Genomic DNA, 20,982 nt, shown 5'->3' on the forward strand with positions numbered 1-20,982 from the left:
GAATAAAACAATGAACAGGGCTCTAATATAAAGAATCCTAAAATTAAGCAAAGGCAGTCATTATTTTGTAAAGAGATAATTTAGGCTTACCATGTACTTCCTTTTTTTAATGGGGATGATGTATTGAAATTTTAAGACTTCCCAAGCAAAGTGAAAACAATAGGAGAAAAGATGAACTAAAATATGTAAATGCTGTTTTGTGTTTATAGAATTTTAGATTCAAAGTGTTAAGTTTTGCTGTTAACCAAACTTTCTACAGTTCTTTAGAAGGAAGCAGTGTTTTTCTAGGTTTTTCTGAACTACAATTTCACCTGATCCATCTACGGATTAATTTACGTGACTAATATTTTTGTTGTGAACAGAATGAATGAGAAAATTTTTCTCTGAATTTTATGAAGCATTCTATCATTCTGCTTTCCTTATGAAAGAACAAGTAGCTCAAATTCGGGTGCGTTTTTAAGAAGGCAATGAGAGAACCGACCACTTTGTTTGAAACGTGAAGTGCAGTGAGATGTAGGGAGATACCCGTGTGTTCAGGAAGCCCCACGCCCCCGAGCCGTGTGGCACACGCCCTGTCTGGATGGCACAACATCCTGAGTTCAGCTTGCTCCCATCAGTTTTGTGATCGGAATTAGGAAAGCGTTCTTCTCACTCTCTCAGATCTGCACATTTCATGTACATGTACTCCCATGACATGTATGTTTTTTATATGAAAAAAAACTGTCCCTTTTCATTGCTGTATTCCAATTTTGCATTTTTGTGATGCTCATGAGATCACTTAAAAAAAATATTTGTTATGCTGTTAGTTCATTAATTCAGTTGACATGTACGATTTTAGAGTCTGCTACATGCCAGGTACTCTTCTGGGTGCCGAGGATGCGGCAACAGACAAAACAAACAAAAATCCTGCCCTGGAGGATTTCATCCCCTGGCTGGGGATGAGGTCCTGTTTGTGTCTTCAATGCTGTCATTTGTAACATGATAGAGAGTGTGTGGTATTTTTGTAGCAAGCATTTCAAACTCCTGAAGTTGGTTTAAAATTAATTTGCTTTACAGAAACATCATGTGAGAGATTGAAAGAGCAGAAAGGGTTTTTGTTTGTTTTTTCTTCATAACCGTTGATGATCAAACCAAGGGTCAAGCTGTGTTTGGCAGAGGTTAGTTTCATTAGACTAGTAAGCAACCTACTGGTGTTGGGTTGGTTTTATATCTTAATTTAAATGTACCCTTTAAGTATGTTTGTAAATGGTCCTTATTGGGTTGTTTGTATTAAATTTTGGGAAGGCACAAATTGCCTTCTCTCTGCTGTTCACAAATCCAGCCTGGCAGCTCTCACGTATGAAGCAGAGTGATGCTGGAAGTGAGGCTGGGTTTGTGTTTTGCGGCTAGGATTGCGGTCCCGTGTCCCTTCTAGAGGCAGCAGTATATACTAGCTAAAAGTGCCAGCTTTGGGTGCTGTCCGGTTGTGTTTAAAGCGTAGCTCTGCCATTTACTAGCTTTATGAGGAGGACAAGTTAACCCTAGGCCTCAGGTTTTCTCATTATCATATGAGAAGGTAACATCGTCTTCTGCATTAGGTTAGTAGGAGGAACTGAGGTTTTATATGGTAAAGGCATTTTATCCTGTCTGGCCCATAGTAAGAGATCAGTAAATGTTAAAGATTATTATGGTTGCAGACCGTCACTGATACACTTCTGGTACTATTTTCAGTGGTGATGAGCACATTTAGAAACATTAAATTGTGCGTACCTTGAAAATGAAAATGTAGCAGGAACACTTCATATTAACCTAGCACTCTTCAGGCCTACCTTCTGGAGTAGGCCTCTGAGTGGAACTTGCCTTTAATATGTGTTCTCATAAAAATAGGTGTGTTTTCTTACCCAATTCTGTTCAGTGACGTTTAATCAATTTTACAACTTTCTGGTCTGTGAGTACCAGATAAATATTATTTTGCTGAGGGTCCCATGCCACTACTAATCATTTTAGTAATAACCCTTGTGTCTAATATGTACTTTGTGTAGAAATACAAATCTCGACCTGTGATGCATTTTTCTAAAATTCTTTTAGAATATTTTTTGTGTAGCTTGTGCAACTGTATCTGCGTTAATTTGAAAAGGCAGTGATACTTTGCTAGTTTTACTGTTTTTCCAACTTTCTCAAAAAAAATTTACTGCTATAACTGATTCTTGTGTTGGAAGAATGAGCATTGTCATCATTGTGTCCAATTGTTCTTTTTAAATTTTCATCTCAGTGGTCCGTGATAAAGTACTAGTTATTGACAAGGAGGAAAATGAAATATTTTTCATTTGGTAACAAACGTAATGGTGTGATTGTGGCATTCCTTCTAAAGAATCATCTGTATAATTCAGAAACTTAAAAATCTGGACTCAAATGCTTTCAAAAACATATCTCTGGTACACAGTTAGCTAGGTATTCCATGCTGGCTAAAAAGGGGGCAAAATGCTGTCTTTTAAAAATACGGTGTGGTAACTTTCTTCTCGTGTGTGTCTAATGGGCAGCTGTGACTTGGAACCCGCACCAGTAATGATACCGCAGGGGTTGGTGTCCAGCGCTGCCCAGTCCCGGGCTCCCCTCCACTTTCCAGCCCTGCAGGGGGGTCTCCTCTTACCTTTTACATGAGGACCAAGCTCTTCATCAACATAAATTTCAGACATTCATGAACTCTTTCCTGTGCAAGGTGTGATTTATAGCCTAGTAGGAGAAGAGTACACTACATAACCTAATAATACACAAAAGTGCAATTCTTTCTCTGGGGGTGTGGTAAATTTTAGGAAAATGTTACTATTGACACTTAGAAATGTGAGAATGTCTTCTTGAACTATGAAAGCAAGGCAGTTGAAATTTGCTTTTAAAATTTTTGTCTTTATTCTTAATTTAGAATGTTTCCGTTGTTTTCATGGATTCTTGGGTTGTGAGAGCTAACGGGACCTTAGAGATAATGTTTGATTGAAGTGCTTCACTTTAGCAAGGCATGTGCCAAAAGAAAAACAAAACAAAACAAAAAAGAAAAGCGCGTGTCCCCCAGCGCCCCCCCCCCAAAAAAAGGGTCACCTGACAGAGGCTGCATAGCTCACAAAAAGACAGATGCGCTTCTGTTTCCCTGCCTCCTGACCCGCAGCACACGGCTCTTTGTCTGCGGGGTTAGTGCCGCACTATCTTTACCTCACTGTCCCTTTTTTTATTCTTGGTGCATCTCATCAGGCCTTTGGCTCTTCTAGATTCTCCTGTTACTTTCCAGTGATATTTTTAACGTGCAAAAATCATTTTACTCTTGCCCGTTCCTGCCCTCTATGTCTGTGCTTTCCAATACGATAGCCTTTAGTGTCACATGGCTATTTAAATTTTAATTAAAATTAATTTAAACATTAAAATTCCCTTTCTTAGTTTCAGTAGCCACGTTTGAAGCACTTTATACATGTACATATAGCGAGTGGTTGCTCCTTATGATCACAGGAAGTTAGATTGTAAGCTCTTTGAGGGCAAGGGACCACATATGTTGGTATTAAGAACATAAAATGTGGGCTCTTGGTAAATGTTCTAGTGAGTGTGAATGAACACATACCCATACCACCATCCTTTAGTTCCTTTCCAATTTGCTTGTAATTCTCCTTTTCTTTTTGAGCCATTTTAGGATAAAAGAGAGATCTGCGATTTGACGTTTTCCATTTACGTATTGTATTATGTATCTCTTAATGTATCATAAACGCTAATCTTAGAGATTTAAGGTTATAGAGATCTCTTGCTACATGTTCCTTGTATAGCCATTGAGATGATGTGTATTTTAAATGCTTACGTATTTTTTTTTTTCATTTAAGTTATAGCGGTGATTCCTTGAAGATCATTCCTTGGCATGAACGTAAACACCGAGATACAGATTGGTGCGAGGAGGCGGCATGCAGGTAAGAGTGAGCCAGCACGGGGAGCTCCCTTTCACTGGGGGATGACCACGGACGGCCCTGTGAAGGTGGGGTGTGCCGTGGGACCCCTTTCCTGATGTGGGGGGTCTTAATTTAGAGAGTTAGAGTGAAGTTTTCTTCAAAAAACCTGACTTTACTCAGTTAAGTTAAAACTGTTTTAATGGGGAAAATATTAAATACTACAAAGGAATTATTTCAAAAATTACCCTTATACAACAGCTCTTTCATTCTGAGGTGTTTGCTCTCAGTGTTTGACACACACAGACGTTTTCGTAGTTATTGTTATGCTATGTGTGCAGTTTTGTTCTCGGGTCAGTTTAATTTTTACAAGATTTTCCTTGGAAAGCCTGGAATGTGGAGGCCGGACGTCCTGCAGAAGAGGGTGGGAGGTGAGGCGTGGAGCTGAAAGGCCTCGTGAGGGTCCTTTGACTCCCTTTGTCTCCCAGTCCTTAAAGTAAATACTCTTCACTAGCGTTCCTTCTCACTTTCCCCACGTGAGGTCAGAAGTTCACTTTTTGGACTCATGAGTTGAGCCAGAGAACCGCCAGGTTCCTGGACATCAGGCGTGGCGTGGCGTGGGGCGGGGTGACGGGGCTGAGGGTTTGGGCACTTAGTGACAATTTATGTTCTGAACGTTGAAGATCTGTTTAAAAAACTTGTTTTAAAAAAACAGCTTGTTTTCAAAAAAGCAAAACCCAAAACCCATAGTCCTTTGTTCTCCTTCCTTTATATTCTGCTCGTAAGAAGCAGCTACTTTCAGTTCTTTTAGATGGTGATTTTGGCATTTCCCCCATATCTCTGAATAACATAATTGTACAGCTATTGTTAGATTTTTAAGTTCTGGCTATTATCTGTGAACATCCTAGGAGGCAAAGGAATAGTTTAGTTTATTTTTACCCCCGTACCCTCTTCTTCCTCGAGTGTTTACACCCTTCCCTACCCCCAACTCCCCTTTGAAAATCTTTTACCGCCATTCTGGGGGTTTTCAGGAGAAAGCGGAGCTTCGTGAATGCTATTTATCAGCCGTGTTTAGTAGAAGTCTTTGCTTAGCAATTGTCATGAGAGTTTAAAGGGACAGACGAGTTGAAAACGGGGTCGGGGGGAGTTGATGTGGTGGGTGTGGTCGTAGGGACAGGTGTGGTGATACTGTTGCCCACAGTTCCCTCAATGTGGGTGGGCCTCTGGATGGGGTGGTACTGCAGGGCACCTGCCCCAGTCACCGGGTGCTTCCCAGTTCTCCTTAGCTCGTGCCGTTTAGCCTTCTCCCAGGTGGAGAAAAGGCACGAGGGCATTTCATCTCAGACCCAGCACAGTGAGCTCAAATGTGCGTAAAAGTTGCTGTGCCAGAACTCCCAAGACTATCAAAATGAAAAGCCAGGAAAAATTCGGCAGAGGAAAAGATGCTTTTGAAGACGATACAGAATTTCAGTAGGACAGGCCATCTCTTGTTGCTCAGTCATCCATGAGCGTCTGTGCTCTGTCAGGTTCAAGTGTACTGAAGAGAAAAAACCCAGTGCAGTCCTGCCTCGAGCAGGGTGTCGCCTGGAGATGAGGCTCTGGTGTCCTGAGTGCTGTGGAGGGAGGGCTGGGGCCTGGGAGCCTGGAACAGGAACATCTGTGCGTGGCGGGGGCCAGGGAGATCTTCCAGGGGGTGCAGCGTGAAAGCTGCGGTTTGAAGGACAAATAGGCTCTTGCTCTGGCTGGTGGGAGGAGGGAGTGTTCTGGAAGCGGGCTTGGGAAGTCGAGGGCAAGGCCCCCTTCAGGGACTGAAAATAAGACACGTTGTTGAAGAATGCAGAGCCAATGTGTAATGGGGCACCAGGAAGAGGCTGGACTATTTTGTGGCAGATTACAAGCCATAAAGGTAGACGGGGATGATATCATCAGGTTTGTGTTTTTAAACTGCTAACGGTGTTACCTGAGGTTATCACGGGCTCAATTTTCATCTGGAGGCACTAGAAGTGCCCGTGAAACATCTGGAAAGCAAATAGGAAGAGTTTGGAGCTTCTGAGCGAAGTCCCGTAAGGGGTAAAAATACGGCAGTTGTGAGGTCTCTGCTAATTTGTATTTTATAGTCATAAGAGAGACCCAGACAGAGATGGACCAAGAGAGAGCAGGACTCTGTGTTTGGAAGAGATACTATTTAGCAGTGGGCTAGAGGGGGATCTTCCAGCCAAGGTGACTGGAAAGGTGCAGCCAGAAGGCGAGAGAAGTCAGACAGTATAGCACACTGGAGTGGAAGGGAAGCATGTTCTAGAAGGAGCAAGTGGCCAGATTCTCTCGGATCACGCCAGAGGGAGGGAAGGCCTGCAAACTGTATCGAGGGCTCTCCAGGTTGCTTGTGGGGACCTTTCCAGGCTGCAGTGGGGCAGCTCTGAAGGGGAGATTTCGGGGAGGGCGTTAAAGGCAGTTGTGAGACCAGGCCAGTAGAGGACTGCCGATGGTAAGCGTCAGCGGTCGTCCGAGGCATGTGGATGAAGTGCCCAGTGTCTGTGGGCTTTGTGTCTGGTCATGTATTGCAGCTATTAATTGCTCCAATAAAAATAACACTCACAAATAAAAATTAGGCACCTGCTCTGGGCCAGCCAGTGTTCTCTGTGTACTTCATATTGTTTTGAGTATTCTTGCATACTATTATTCCCATTTTTCATATGAATAGAACAAATCTTAGGCAACTTTTCACTCACTAATTCAGACAGGGTCCACAGCTTTTGGTGGCGGACTTGTGCTTTGGCTTCAGTGCTGGCCCCAGGGCCCGTCGCCTTGTGGCAGCAGTGGTTCCAGCCCCTGTCGCCTACCGCCAGCTTCTTTTGTGAGATGAGTGGTGTCCCGACTGGAACGTGCCTTTTCCCGTGTGTCTCTGTGGAGTGTCTCAGTTTACGTTAATGTGTTTTTCTCTGTGCTTCTTAACCGTGGATGGCCCGGATCATCCTCATAAACTCCCGTGACTCGTGATCTCTGTGGTACTATTTCAGTGCACATTCTTCTAGATGTTTCTTGTTCACTCCTGATGGCCAGTGGTGTAGATTTGTTCCAGATTTTGTAAATGCCAGTGTAGGACTACGGTGCTAACACCTACTAAAGGTGTATTATCAACATAAGTAAGGCTTATTTCCGCTTATTTTTATGAACATGGAAAAACAAGGGTTTCTTAATTTACATTTGCATTGCAGTCCCCTGGGGGTGGCTTTCCAAAACCAGGCCTGGCCGGCCATCACAGGGTACTCTTGACTTGGTAGGCCCCTCGCAGGCACCCTGCCTCGTGCATTTTAGAAAAGCATCCCAGTGTGGTTTTCATTTTTCTAATACTTACTTGATGGATTTGTGGCACAGTTGTTTTGGTGTATTGTCCACTCCGATTTTTTAAATTGGGAAAACTAATAGGAGAGTAAGTTAAGTATCCGCCAAATGTCCCCTTTATCTTATAAGTGTGCACACACATGTAGGAAAACACACAGACACACACATTTCCTGTCTTATATCTGAGCCCCCCCCAGCCCCCACAAATTATACTTTTCCCAGCATTCCAGTCAGTTCCTAATTGTTCCTTTTGGGCTTCACAGAATGGTGGTTGAGCCGAGCCTCCAAGACGAAAGTGAATTCTTGTATGCTGCACAGCCCGAGTTACTGAAGTACCAGACCCCCCAGCTCGCAGTGGAGAAGGTGATGGACTGGTACCAGACCAGAGCGGAGGAGATAGAGCACTGTGCTCGACAGGTGAGGGCACGGTGACAGCTGCCGTTCGTCGATGCCGGCGGTGCTGTCTGGGGTCCCGAGGATTCCGTGCGTGGAGTGGCTGCCAGGGTCACGTGTACAGTTTGTGGGGGGTGAATGAATATTTGTTACCTCTTTTGTTTATTTATACTTTGTCTACAAAGTTTTGGTGGCTTTTTTATTTATTAAAGAGCAAATACAAATATTACAGACTTTTGCGGGGATGGCCAAGAGCATTTATGACTCGCGTTGCACGTCATTGAAGATGGCGAAGGGCCGCAGTAGAGAATGTTTAGAATCTCGCGCCGCCCGGGAGGAAGGGGTCTCTGGAGATGACGGAGTCTGATTTCCTGTGTTGTAGGCAGACACACGGGGTCCGCAGGAAGGACAGAGTGAGCAGCTTGCTCAGGGTATGCAGTAGCAGGGCCAGACAAAATCCGGGTCTCTGTGTAACATTTCTTACAGAGCCCACATAAAAAATAGACGATCACCCAAACCTAATGGCTTAGAGCAAGACGCACTCATCTGAGCAAGAGGTCCTCAGACTCACAGTAGCAAATATTTTGTAATACTTACCAGCCAGACATCTTCTTAGTAGAAAATTTCCAAAAAGTTAACAAAATGACTTGACTGCAACATAGAGGATAAATAAAAAATGTAAATGTTGGGTTGTGACTGTACTGGGAAGAAGGCCAGTGAGAAATCTCTCTGAATGAGATAGCTGAAGTTGGGATTCAGGCGTGTTGCATTGTTGGAGGTACGTCCTGCAGATTGCTCCCTGGGATGGGAACAACTCATAGGAAACTTTTTAACAGAACAAAAAAAAATCCTCCCTTGATTAGATAGTAGCTGCATTGCAGGGCATTCTGTGTACATCAAACCATACAGAGGAGAATTTCGTGTAAATATTAAATGAAGTCGAGACCCAGATTCTGACCTCTGTAACTGGGTTTCCAGGACATTCAAAAGCTGGGCAGGACTCAGGACAAGCCGGTACGTGGGCTGCTCTGCGCCTCGTGGAACCTCTAGCATTCCTGGCTTCTACCCACTTAATGTCAGCAGGTCCCACTGATTCTTGTGACAGACAGAAAGGCCGCCTAGGTTTTCTGGATGCCTCTGGCAGACCGTCTGCTTCCACGGAGAACTGCAGTCATGGACCGATACGATGCATCTGGAAATGACTGGTTCACATTGGTCCCTTTAAGCAAAGGCGTCTTATTTTGCTAATACAGGAGAAACTTGCTTGCTAATAATTCATGAAGAAAGCTCCAGTGAGCCAGTGAGGCATGTTTTTGTACAAGGAGATGTATCATTTGTATCTAGACATCTTTTAAGATTCCAGCGGCATCACACGATGTACAGGAAGTGCATGCAGTTTCCTAGTCTCTGTCTAGCAGGGAAAGGGTTTAGGCCAGGTTTGTGTGAGCACTTTGTGGTTTCTCAGCTGAAACAGATGGAGCTTTTTGAGGGTAAGGAGAGATGCACGTGTGAGTGTATTTACATACACATCTGAATAACTGATTTCTAGGTAGTTCTGTTACTTGAGCTGGGAATGAGAATTCAAAAAATTTGCATCCTGAAAAGTGCTGGGCAGCCACCTTGATGCATTTCAAAAGATCTGGGGTGACTCCTCAGTTTGTACTGTTTAAATATTTTGTAACCCAAATTTCAGTCATGATTCAGGGTTTAAAAAAAAATTGAACTAACACAAAGAGAAAAAGGGCCACGCTGAAATGTGGCATAAATTATCATTTTTTACATAGTTTTATTGATAGTTTATTTTTTGTTTTATTAATAGTTTATTTTTTTGTTTTTTTATTTGTTTGTTTTATTAATAGTTTATTTTTAGAGGAATTTTAGGTTGATAGAAAACTTGAGTAGAAAGGACAGAGTTCCCATGTACCCCTTTTCACCGTCCTGCTAGTTGTCTCTGTTATTAACATCTTGCATTTGAGTGATGTGTTTGTTACAATTGATGAACCAAGGCCTCCCTTAGTAGGTGAGCGGATAAATGAACATTGGTACAACCACACAGTGGAATATTCCTCAGTGCTAAAAAGAAGTGAGCTGTCAAGTCAAGAAAAAAAACCAACATGGAGGAACCTCAAATGCATGGAGTGGTTTGGGGGGGCTTTATTTAGCTGCCTTTGGTTCGTTCTTTCATCTCTTTCCTTTATGTAAAAACACTGCTAATAGAGGTTTTGTTCTTTAGCTTCATCTCATGTATTGACATTTCATATGGCTTATGCTATAATCAAAGTGATATCTAACATAGTTTTAGCTTTTTCATTTTTAGAGATTTAATTGATATGGGACTTCTTTTTCCTTAGTGCCTATGAATGCCTTTAGCAAAATATTTTTGTTGGCTTAGGAAAATGTGTCTAGTGGTGAAATTTATCCAGTGAAGGCTTGGGGTTTGTGGTACAATTCTTTACGTTCCAGGAAAGCCTACTTTCATTTCAAGTGTCAGTTATTTGATTCTAAAACACAATTTACTTTGGAATTAAATAGACAAATACATGTAAAAGTGCTCTGTAAACTGTAATGCCCTGTGAATTTAAGATGGTTGTCTTTCTCTTATCATCTTTACCTTCATAATTTCTTGCCGATTATATGATTGTTTTGCACCAGTTTGATTCCGATACATTTGATAAACATCTCTAAAGTTGTGTACTCAAAATGTATATTGTTGTTGATGTGATGTTGATGTTGACAAATATCGATGACAAGCATTAGGTTCTAGACAGGAGGCTTTTACTTGAGGACGTACGGCAAGGCTGCCACGCTCAGACTTCCTGTTGCCCTTCCGTTTTAGGTTGACTGTGCTTTGTCACTCGTTCGACTGGGCATGGAGCGGAATATCCCTGGTTTGCTGCTTCTGTGTGATAATTTGGTCACTCTGGAAACACTGGTCTATGAAGCCGGCTGTGACTTAACCCTGACCTTGAAAGACCTCCAGCAGATGGAAGACATTGAAAAACTAAGGTTACTGATGAACAGTGTAGGTTTTATTTTAACTTTTTAAAAATATTCCTTGTGTACTTTGATTAATGTGTGTCTCAAATCCAAAGATGAAATGTCCCTCACACCTGAGAACTTCGTAAATAAAGGAAGGTTTCTTGAGTGTTTAAAAAATGTACAAAATTTTATGGATAAGGTACTGAAGGCATCCCAAACTATTTTGGTTGTTTTTGTACTCTGCTTACCTTTATTCGTACTTATCTGTTTGGAACTTTTTTTTTTCCCCCTTCCAGCTGGGTATATTTCTCAACTAGCTGTCATTCTAGGGTTCATGTTTAATCCTTCACTGTGTTACACTTCACAGCTACGAACATATTTCAAGATCTTAAAAGAAAATTATTGGAGCTCAGATGTTGGGTGGTTGTGTGAAGGAAGCATCTTGGCTTCAGGGTTAGTATGTTTAGGAGAATTTGCCTGGCCATTCTTAGGTTTTTGGGGAATCGTCCTGGGGAGAAAGTACATTCCTCAGGTTAGGACCTGGTTTCTTCTGAGCCCACAGAGCAGAGAGACATCTTTGACTCAGGGACGAGGGGGCACAGGAGGTGCGTGCTGCCTGTAGGTCCCTTAGCCTTTGCTCTTGGGCGGCCTCGTGTGAAGGGGCCAGGCCAGGGTGGGCTGGCCACTGCCGGATAGGCTCCCTTTTCTCCCCTGACCCTTCCCTTTCTCTGGTTCTTTCCTTTCATCTCCCTTTCCCTTTCTCATCCCTCTCTTCCATCATCTTTCTCCCTCTTACCAATGCCCGTTTTGTCTCTCCCTCTGCCGCTCCCTTCTCTTTCTCCTACTAATTTCTTTTCTGATCTTCCAGCCAGAGCAATTGATGTATGTTATATGTAAGACTGCTCGTAAGACATTTAGGTAACAGAGAGGGATTGTGGGATTTCGGGGATGATGAGTAAAATGACATGTGATGCCTGTAATTTTGTGAAGGTGGAATAAGGAGACAAAACAAAATGGGAGCGGGGGGGAAGGAAGGGAGAGAATCTGGGATTTTATAGATGAGACTGTTCTCAAGTGGCTGCTTTCTAGGGCTTCGTTGTACCCACCTATCTCTCTGCTGTTTCTTCTGTTAATTTTTGTTGAATTTATTGGAAAACCTTGGTTAATAAAATTATATAGGTTTCAGGTGCACTCTTCTAAAATACACCACCTGTATATTGTATTGTGCTCACCACCCAAAGTCTAGTCTCCTTCCGTCAGCATTTATCCCCCTTTACCCTCTTCTACCTCCCCCGCCCTCTTCCCTCTGGTCGTCACTCGATGGTCGATGATCGTAGTTTTTTTTCACACTTTCTCCCGCTCTCTCTCGCTTTCTCTTTTTACATCCCACCCCCTCCCCACACGCACCCATGGGGTAGAACCTCGCTTTGCTCTGGAAGACCTGCTGACATGGTAGTAGACTGTCTCCCCGAGCGGCCTTGGGCTCTGGGGGAGCCCAGAGTGGTGGAGGTGCTGAGGTGAGGGGCTGTGGGGTGTTGCTGCTCTGAGCTCCAGGAGCCCCAGCAGCAGGTGGCTCTTCTCCCCCTAGTCTCCATGTGGAGCAAACTGGAGTGTCTGTTGTAGAAAGCGTTGGGCTTCCGCCGTGGACCTCGGTCTGGTTTCCTGGGAGTGCTAGAACTTCAGTCTGGTATGAGCAGGTGTTCGATCTAATTTAAGGTGTGTGTGCTTTTAAATTACATTTTCAGTGTTCCGAGGACAAGTACGTGACAAGTGCCTACCAGTGGATGGTACCCTTTCTTCATCGTTGTGAGAAACAGACCCCCGGTATGGCGAATGAGCTCTTGAAAGAGTATTTGGTGACTTCAGCTAAAGAGGACTTAGCACTCCCCCTGAAGATATTTCAGCATTCCAAGCCAGATGTAAGTAGAAACTCTAACGTCTTAAAGAATCTCTGCAGTTTTCTCCCCTATAGAATTAGGTTTCACTTACCAATTTTTTAACACTAGCCTTTGCAGGTAAATTCTCCGTACATGGAAAAGGAAATGGTTGTGATTTATGTTTTCGAAAACTGTTTCAACAGTTCAGTCCAAAACTGTTCTGGAAGTTCATAAACTTATGTCTATTTCAGTTGACTTACTCCAAACTTTGTTGCATGTTGTGCTTTGGAAACTGTCAGTTCCAGAAAGACTTAGCAGTGCATAGGCGCATCGTAAGGGTTAATTCATGTCTCCTCTAACAGTCCTAACAGGCGGATATTTTCGTTATGTTATATTACAGGAAAGGACACTGTGACATGCACAGGTGGCACATTTGCCCGGGGGTCACATAGTGAGGAGTGGAACCGGGGTTCAAGCATTCCGATCTCACGGTTACGTTCTTTTTTTGTTTTTTCCTTTTTAGTAATGGAGTCTTTTTACTGATAACTTCCCAACAGCATCTGTAAACGTCTGATACAGAAATATTCCGTTAATTTCTGTTTTCTAAGGTGGCTTGGCTTGCTTCAGGGAGGCCCTGCGAGAGGCCTGCAGGGCCCTCAGGGTCCACACCTCTGGTCAGACAGACATGGGCCTTATCACGCTTGGGGTTGAGTGGATTGAGGAGCAGGTTCTTTTGTGAGCTTTCTACAGCTGTTTCAGAAGCCTTGAGATACCGATCTGAGAAAGTATTTAATACTTTCGTTGGAGGAAGGGACAGGGAGACCGGAATTACATGTAGGAATGGGGTGTGGTGAACTCAGACGTGATAGTGCTTGCCCACCTCAAGGAGGTCCTGACTGGGGGGCTGAGGCAGGGGATGGCTGTCATCTTTGGGGACCTTGAAGTGTTATTCAGAGCAGACCTCAGCCCTGGCCCTGGAAAAGCTTCCTTGTTCCCAGCCCAACTCCAAATGACTGCTCATTCCCTGGCCTGGAACAGGGTCTGAATGAGAGAGATGGTCTCAGTGAGGAAGGAGTGGGAATGACTGACCCTTAGGATTTCATACCTCTGGGAGGGAGCCTTGTCTCCCAGGGTGCCTTGGATGACTGAATAAGATGACAAAGCTGACCATCTGGAGGCAGGGTTACCCCCTACCACCTCAGACACCTGGAGAGCCCTGTGACCCCCTGAGCTCCTGGGAGCAGGGCTGTTCACCCCGCATCTCCTTGTCATCCATCTGCTATGGCCATCAATGGCAGGGGAATCGGGTGGGATGTGGGATAGGTCCTCGAAGCCAGGGCTGAAGGAGGGCGAGATGGTGACTGGGCTGGTGTCACCGGAGCCTGTGCTCAGGCCCGAGGTGGTGATGGTGGTTGTGGTGCTGGGTGGGATAGGGTCTTCCTCGTCGTCCTCCAGGAGGGATGCTTCCGGGATGTGGCTGAGGGCCTCTGGGTGCTGCCTGGCCAGCTTCCCTTTCAGTGTCCCGATCCTGCGGAAGATGCTGTCCAGGTCCCGCTTCATCTCCACCAGGGTCCTCGCATGGTGCAGGAAGGGCTCACTCATTTGCTGCAGGCAGGCACTTGATAGGTTGTTGAAGTTTGCCAGCATCTCATTGGTCTTCTCAAAGCGGTCCAGCATGTTCTTCTGGGCCAGGATGATGGCATTGACGTCATCCACATTCCCTATGCTCAGGATGCGGCTGCGGAAGACCCTCGAGGCTGAGTCCATGGGGTCCGTCTCTTCCTCTTCCTCTACTGCCCACACATCTGGTGGCCTTTCTCACGCTTCCCGGATCTCACAGTACGTTCTTAACCATGTGCTCTACCATAACACCAATATTAGAAGAAAAGATTTCTTCCCTTGATGACCTTCAAAATATTTATGAAAATCTTTAGGATCTCATAAAGAGATCTTGTAATTATTCTTAATAATTCTGCTTGCTTAAGGTTATTATATTTATAACTCTTTATCTGGTTCAAATAGTTGTTTAGACTTGCTGGTGGTGAGTCATTTTAAAGTGCAGCATACTCTCCAAAGTAAACAACCTCTGAATGTAGTCATCGATCAGATGTGCTGGTCCAGGAGCTGGTGGCTCCCTTCCCACTGGAGGGACTGGAATAGGGCAGCACAGTCACTTGAGGCGCGGAGCTTCGAGTGAGATGTGAGCCTTAGACGGGGACTCAGGGAGAAGTCCTGCAAGGCCCCTTCCCACCCTAAATTCTAATGGAGTGCACGCACTTTCACCTCCGTTCAGTCTGCAGCCCTCCAGGTATGTGCTCAGTTAACCTAACAAGTGTTTTGGTTTCCGGAAGGCCTGTCTGTCAGAAATGCATCTGTCCATTGGCTGTTACAGTTTCCCATCTTCTCCTGTGCAGGTACTACTTAGCATTCTGATTTGAAACCTGGCTGCTTTCCTGTGAGCGGGGTGGGTTGCTAGTGCCAGCGGAACAGTGAGAAGCGGAATGGATTGAATATGAATGTTTTATGAGGAAGAAAGAAGTGACTTGGAATTCTTGTCAGTAATCTTGTTTGTGATACTTCTTCCTTACAGAGTCTTATAAATCCTTTGTATATAGTCAGTTTTTTGTTGTTGTACTTGGCAATTTAGCATGTGCCTTTTGAATAAAACATAGCCGTTTGAAATATGTAAACATCAAAGGGGAGAACAATGGTGTTGCTAGGCATTTTTTTTCCAATCCAACTTCTCTATTTCTCCAACGTTACCTTTCTGCCACACAAATCTGTCGTGTCACAGTCTGTGGAAAACCTCCGTGGCTTACCCTTGCCTGCAGGGTGACATCGGGCTCTCAGAGCACCCCGGGAGGTTCTCTGTGGTCTGCTCCAGGCTCCCTCTTCAGCCTCCCTTCCCTCTGCGAAGGCACCTGGCCACTGGCTCCGAACTTCTCAGGCCTCCGTGTTCTTATAGGCTGTTCCCTGTGTTTGGGATGGTCAACCCCTTTCCTGCATTCGAAAGATACCTGTCCTTCACGACCCTGCTCCCTAAGACTCCCTCACCTGTGGGACCTTCCTTGACTTACCTGTGATGCGACGGGTCTTGGACCTGCCTCTGTAATAACCTCTGTAATAACCTGAGCTGGAATGGTTTGTTCACAGGCTTGACTCTCCCTCCTGTGTTTCCTGTGTGTGTTCTCTGTGTCTTATGTGTTTACTACAAGGGACTAACATGGTGACTTGTAGAGAGCAAATGTTTGGTTAATTCTGGCAGGGCAAGTGAATGAATGAGTGAAGGAATGAATGATACTGGGTATTATTTTATGCCTGAGACGACTTGATTACATTTGTTTGCTTTCCTAGGATTGTGCTTTGAGCACTGCTTTTATTTTAGCTGATTGTTTGCAAAAAGAATGTGTCTGGGATCTGCCATGAATCCCGCACAGAGTAGCTGTAGTAATATAATGGGAACCGTGAGTCCCGTGTCTGCCAGTGCAGGCTAAGTGATGCTGCATTACCAAATGACCCCCAAATCTTAGCTTACAGCAGCCAGTGTCCACCCCCCGTAAGTGTCACGTAGGCTGTGGCTGTGCTTCTGCTGTGTCCCGGGTCCTGTTCACTCCAGGACCCAGGAGGAAAGAGCGGTCCCCTGCTCTGACTTGAGGCACAAGGAAAAGAACAGAGTAAAACCTCACAGTGGCTCCAAGTCTGAGCTCTGAAGGGTGCTGGTTACTCCTCTCACATGTCACAGGCCAGAGGAAGTCCAGGCTGAGCCTGATGCTGACGGAGCAGGGAAGAAGGGTCCTCTTTTAGGAAGACAGGAGTGTATAATCCGGAACAAGAATACAAATGCAGATTAGTCACTTTTACATTCTCAAGAGCCTCAAACTTTTCTTCCCTTTTATAGCATCTTAAGGCACTCATCTCTGGTTTTAAGCCTTTCCTCTTTGCTTGAATCTGCCTTTGGAAAGTGTAAGTGGATAGAGATGACAGGAATAAATATTCCTTCTCATACTGTTCTCTGCCTTCTGTACTAGCAGTACACTTCGGGTGCATCAGTGGGCCAGGTTACGTGAATTGTCTAATGCACAGCTTTCCAGGTCCAACCCGATATCTAACCGAGCAGAATTTGGGGGCTGGGGTCCTGGAATAGGCATCGGGCGGCGCCCCCCGGGTGCCAGGGTGGGGCAGCCGCTGTCAGTGGGAGTTCACCGCGTGCCCTGGTCTCAGGCGCAGGTTTGCAGTGCTTTTCTGATCTCGCGACTCGGGGGCAGTTTTAGTTTGACAGTTACTTTTTCCAACTTAATGCTTACGGTAGATTACTTAGAAAACTCAGAAAAGCAGAAAGGTGGAAATAAAAGTTTTGTTTTTGGCAATACTGTCGACTGCATAATCTAAAGATCTTTCTGCTGTAAAATATCTGGATGTGCTCATCCAGTTATTTAAAAAAAATCTGTTAACCTGCACAGCTGGACTTCTAAGGAAGTCAGGGAAGTCCCTCCAGGCCAAGCAGAGAGGGAGGAGGGAGTCTAAGGGGTACTGCTGCGAATCCGGCAGTGGCTGGTGGGGTCCATTACAGTGTGGAGCCCCCGGGGGTGTGAATTTTAACACCACCTGGGGACAGAAGGTGCAGTCTTTCAAAGGGGTCATGTTGAAGTAGGACTTAACTCAGCAGAGCCCTTTAACGACTGCGTGTCTCTAATTATGACTGAATTCGAACATTTTGTCATATGTTTGAAGGGCATCACCTCTTGTTGGGTGAATTGTTCTCTCCTGCCTTTTCCTTATTTTTCATTTGGATATGTGTTCCTTTGTGCCTTATTTATTTATTTATTTAGACACTCATATATGTTAGTGTGTATTCATTCCTTTTTCTGTGATATATAGTGTAAATTTTTCTCCGTTCCTGGGTTGTCTTTTGACTTTGTTTATGGTGGATTATGTTATACAAAATCACCTTTTTCTTTTTGCGTAGTCAAATTGATCAGTCTTTCCTTTGATTGCCTCTGTATTTTGAGTAAGTATCAGGAAGCCTTTTTTTACTCCAGGGTTAAAGAAATATTCACTCATGTTTTCTTCTAGTACTTGTATGGCTTTATTTTTAAATTTAGATCTTTAATCTATTTGGAATTTACTCTTTTATATGATGTGAGAGATATAGAGTTAGTTTTGTATTTTCCCAACTGGCTACCTCATTGTCCCAGCACCGTTTATTAAAAGATCTATCTCGACCTGAGTGATCTGAGATGGTGTCTTTGAGCTCTACCACATTTTCATTGGTTTGTGGGTCCAGCTCTAGAGTTTCTGTATTGTTCTAATGGTCTCTTCGTCTCTCCATACACTGGTACCACACTGTGTTAATATTTTGTAACTTTTAAGTCTGGTAAAGGTAGTGTTCCTTTGTAATTTTTTTCCCAGGGTATTTTTTTTCTCTTTTATGTTTATTTTCCCATCAGAACTTCAATATCAGCTTGTGTAATTCTATAAAATAGCTTATAGCTTGTTAATATTTTTATGGTGATTGTATAAATTACTGTAAGAAGTTCGGTATCTTTGTAATGTTTAGTCATCCTATTCAAGAAGAGGGGATATTATTCATTTGTTTGTCTTTTTTATTGTCTTTCAGGAGTGTTTAAAGTTTTCCTCATGTCGGTTTTGTACATTTCTTAAGTTTATTTCTAAATGTTTAGTTTTCTCTGTTTCCTATTATAAATGGAGTTTGCTCTAATTTTCTCTATTGTTTGTGTTTATGAAATATATTGATTTTGTATGTTAATTTTGTACTCTGAATTTTACTAGTTTTTACATTTTTAATTAAATTTATTGGGGTGACATTGGTTAATAAGATTTTATAAGTTTCAAGTGTGCAAATCTGGAACAAATCACCTGAATTTCGACTGTGTGTTTACCACCCAAAGTCAACCGTCACCATATATTTGGCCCCCTCCCCCTTCCGCTGTCTCCCTCCCACCCCACTTTCCCTCTGGTCACCGCCATGCTGTTGTCTGTGTCTATGGGTTTTTTGTTTGTCTTGTTAGTTCGATTGTTGCTTTCTGTGTTACATCCCTCATGAGTGAAATCATATGGTACTTGACTTTGAGAATGTCATGCTAAGTGAAATAAATGAGACGGAAAAAATCAAGAGCTAATTTTTTTTTATTGCTTGATTCTCTGGGGTTTTCCAAGTATCTTACCATCTGTGGTTCCTTTTTTAGTTTTCTGTAGTATATAGTTTTTAGACTTTAAATTGTTTTTTGTATTTTTTACACTTTTTCCTTGCTACGCAGTATGGAAAATAGTCGACTGTGTATGGGGAAGACTTATTTCACTGAGTTCTTAGAAGTCTTGGATGGGCTCTCTCCTGTTAGCTTGAGGTAGAGCACCTGACAGTTTAATATTCACCACCAAGACGTCAGGGCCGGAAGGGCGAAGGCAGACAGTGTCTCTGTCGTACACTGTGTGGAGTTAAGTTACATCTCGTAGGGGGTCTAACAGGGCAAGGCTGGAAGGTGCCTTAAAAATTTGAGTATTGGGGTTCACGTATACAGTCGATTGTCTGATATGAAGGTAGATGTTCTGATTGGCGTAAGAAGAGAACAACAACAGAAAACCCCAGAGAAGTACAGTGAGGAGAAAGGATCTGTGTAGGAGAGTCAGAGGCGGGTGTCCTCGTCGGGCCAGTGTTTTTCTGAGCACAGCAAGAGCCTGTGGACAAAAAGACCGGCAGGTCCAGCTGAAGTCCAGTCCAGTGGAGCTAAGCCTGGGTTATTAGGGGGGTTAAAAAGGGGAGGACTAAGTTCTGGAGAAGGCATTCCAGGTAGGAGTGAGACGAGGAGACCTGGTCTGACCATTCCGCTGTTTAGGTAAAGGCGAGGCAAAAAGTTTATTCTTTGTCTTTCACTGTGAATGCCTGTGCGGTGTTTTCAACAGAAGACATGGTCCACTGATGATAAAATATGGACACTAGAACATTTAACTTTCAAATAACACTTTAATGTCTCCGGGAGGGGCAGACAGGAAGCAGGGAGATGGTGGTGGGGGTGGAGGCAGAGGTACAGCAAGGACTTTGGCCTCTGTTTCAGCTGCTTTCCCAGATTGTTCCTTGGCTGAAACCGGGTTCACATTTTTGTTGTCCTGGGATATTTCCTTACGTATCTGAGATGCTTATTACCGTATTTTCCCTCAGTGTCCTCCACTCGTCCTGTTTGTGAGGTTCTTCTCAAGGATGTGAGAGCCGGGGCTGCCTGGCGTCGGCCCTGGAGCCTGCGTGTGCGCCCTGGCCCAGCCCGGCCAGCTCTGTGCCTTCCTGTTCCCATTGCGTGAAATAGAAGCCGTACCAGTGCTGACCTTACAGGATTGCTTTGAGGATTTATGACCTAATACATATAAAGAACTGGGAAACCGTACCTGGCACGTAAGAAATCAGGAAAAGTTAGCTATTTTAATCAATTTTTAGTAGGACTTTTATTATACCTGTTTGTCCCTACTTCTAGTTGTCCCTTTTTGCAACCTTGGGCAGCTTTTTGTCAAATGTTGCTGTCACATTAGTGGTATATGTGTTCTCGTTAACCCCTTGAAGAAAGGTATATAAATCCTTTAACCCAACTACTTTAAAGAAAAACTGTATTTCTGTGGTAACCTTGAATGTTTCTTCTTTGCACCCGTAGATGTAATTTTCCTGCCAGAAAATGTCTTTTGCGTGGCAGTGCCCCTCCATCCCTGTCCTGTCTGTTTTCTACTAGGATGTTGGAAACGAGACCTTTTATTGGAAATATTTTAAACTTACTTTGTTGTTGAAAGGGTCTCTAAGAAAATAGTTTGAAACTTCCACTTTGGTTTCGGTGGTGGTAATAATATAAGCATTCTACATGCTTATATTATTAATGTAAGTATTAATGTATTAATTTATCTAATCTATGTGTTCATTTATCTAATCCACACAACCATGCTCTCCAGTAGGAACTTGTTGTTGATATCCCAGCTTTATAGATGAGAAAACCAAGCCACAACTCTGTTATTTTTATTTCCCAGAAATACTCTCAGATTGGAATCTGTGCTTTGCAGTGGGAAGTGGTGTATCCTGTATAGAAAGTGACCCAAATGGCCATCTTTCTGCATCCGACTTCTTTTGGGTAGAATGTCAGTACTGTTGAGTTAAATGACTAATATATTATGCACCTTGAAAAACAGTAGGCTCAAACATCTCTGAATATTAGTTAGGAATTTTATATATTTTTGTAATTGAAACATAAAATTTGGCTTTAGGGTTAAAAATGTTCTTAATGAGTTGCCTTTTTAATTCACTGTGTCTTTCTATCTTGAATAGGTTGTAAATGGAAGAATCTGCTTTTAGCTGTTTCGAAGCTTATGGGTACACATTGTCTTCTCTAGCTGATTCTATAATTAAAATGTGATTTCATTTAGAATTATTAGAGATCCCCTGATGCGGGCATCTGCAAGAAGTGTCCCCGGCATTGTGGCTGAGATGAGACAAATTCACACGG

The 20,982-nt window shown here is 43.5% G+C and overlaps 1 protein-coding gene and 1 pseudogene across 1 annotated transcript in view; one reads left to right on the forward strand and one right to left on the reverse strand.

The window, feature by feature from the left end:
* NBAS (NBAS subunit of NRZ tethering complex) overlaps window positions 1-20,982 on the forward strand; it is a 267,973-nt gene that overhangs the window by 84,294 nt on the left and 162,697 nt on the right. The window contains exons 22-25 of the mRNA XM_024552475.3: window positions 3,837-3,920; window positions 7,502-7,655; window positions 10,468-10,653; window positions 12,356-12,529. Coding sequence (XP_024408243.2) covers window positions 3,837-3,920; window positions 7,502-7,655; window positions 10,468-10,653; window positions 12,356-12,529 — 598 coding nt within the window. The remainder of the gene's footprint in view (window positions 1-3,836; window positions 3,921-7,501; window positions 7,656-10,467; window positions 10,654-12,355; window positions 12,530-20,982) is intronic.
* LOC112297727 (kxDL motif-containing protein 1 pseudogene) lies at window positions 13,344-14,749 on the reverse strand (annotated as a pseudogene).

Source organism: Desmodus rotundus, chromosome 5 (assembly GCF_022682495.2).
Source record: "Desmodus rotundus isolate HL8 chromosome 5, HLdesRot8A.1, whole genome shotgun sequence".
In the NCBI taxonomy this organism is placed as follows: domain Eukaryota; kingdom Metazoa; phylum Chordata; class Mammalia; order Chiroptera; family Phyllostomidae; genus Desmodus; species Desmodus rotundus.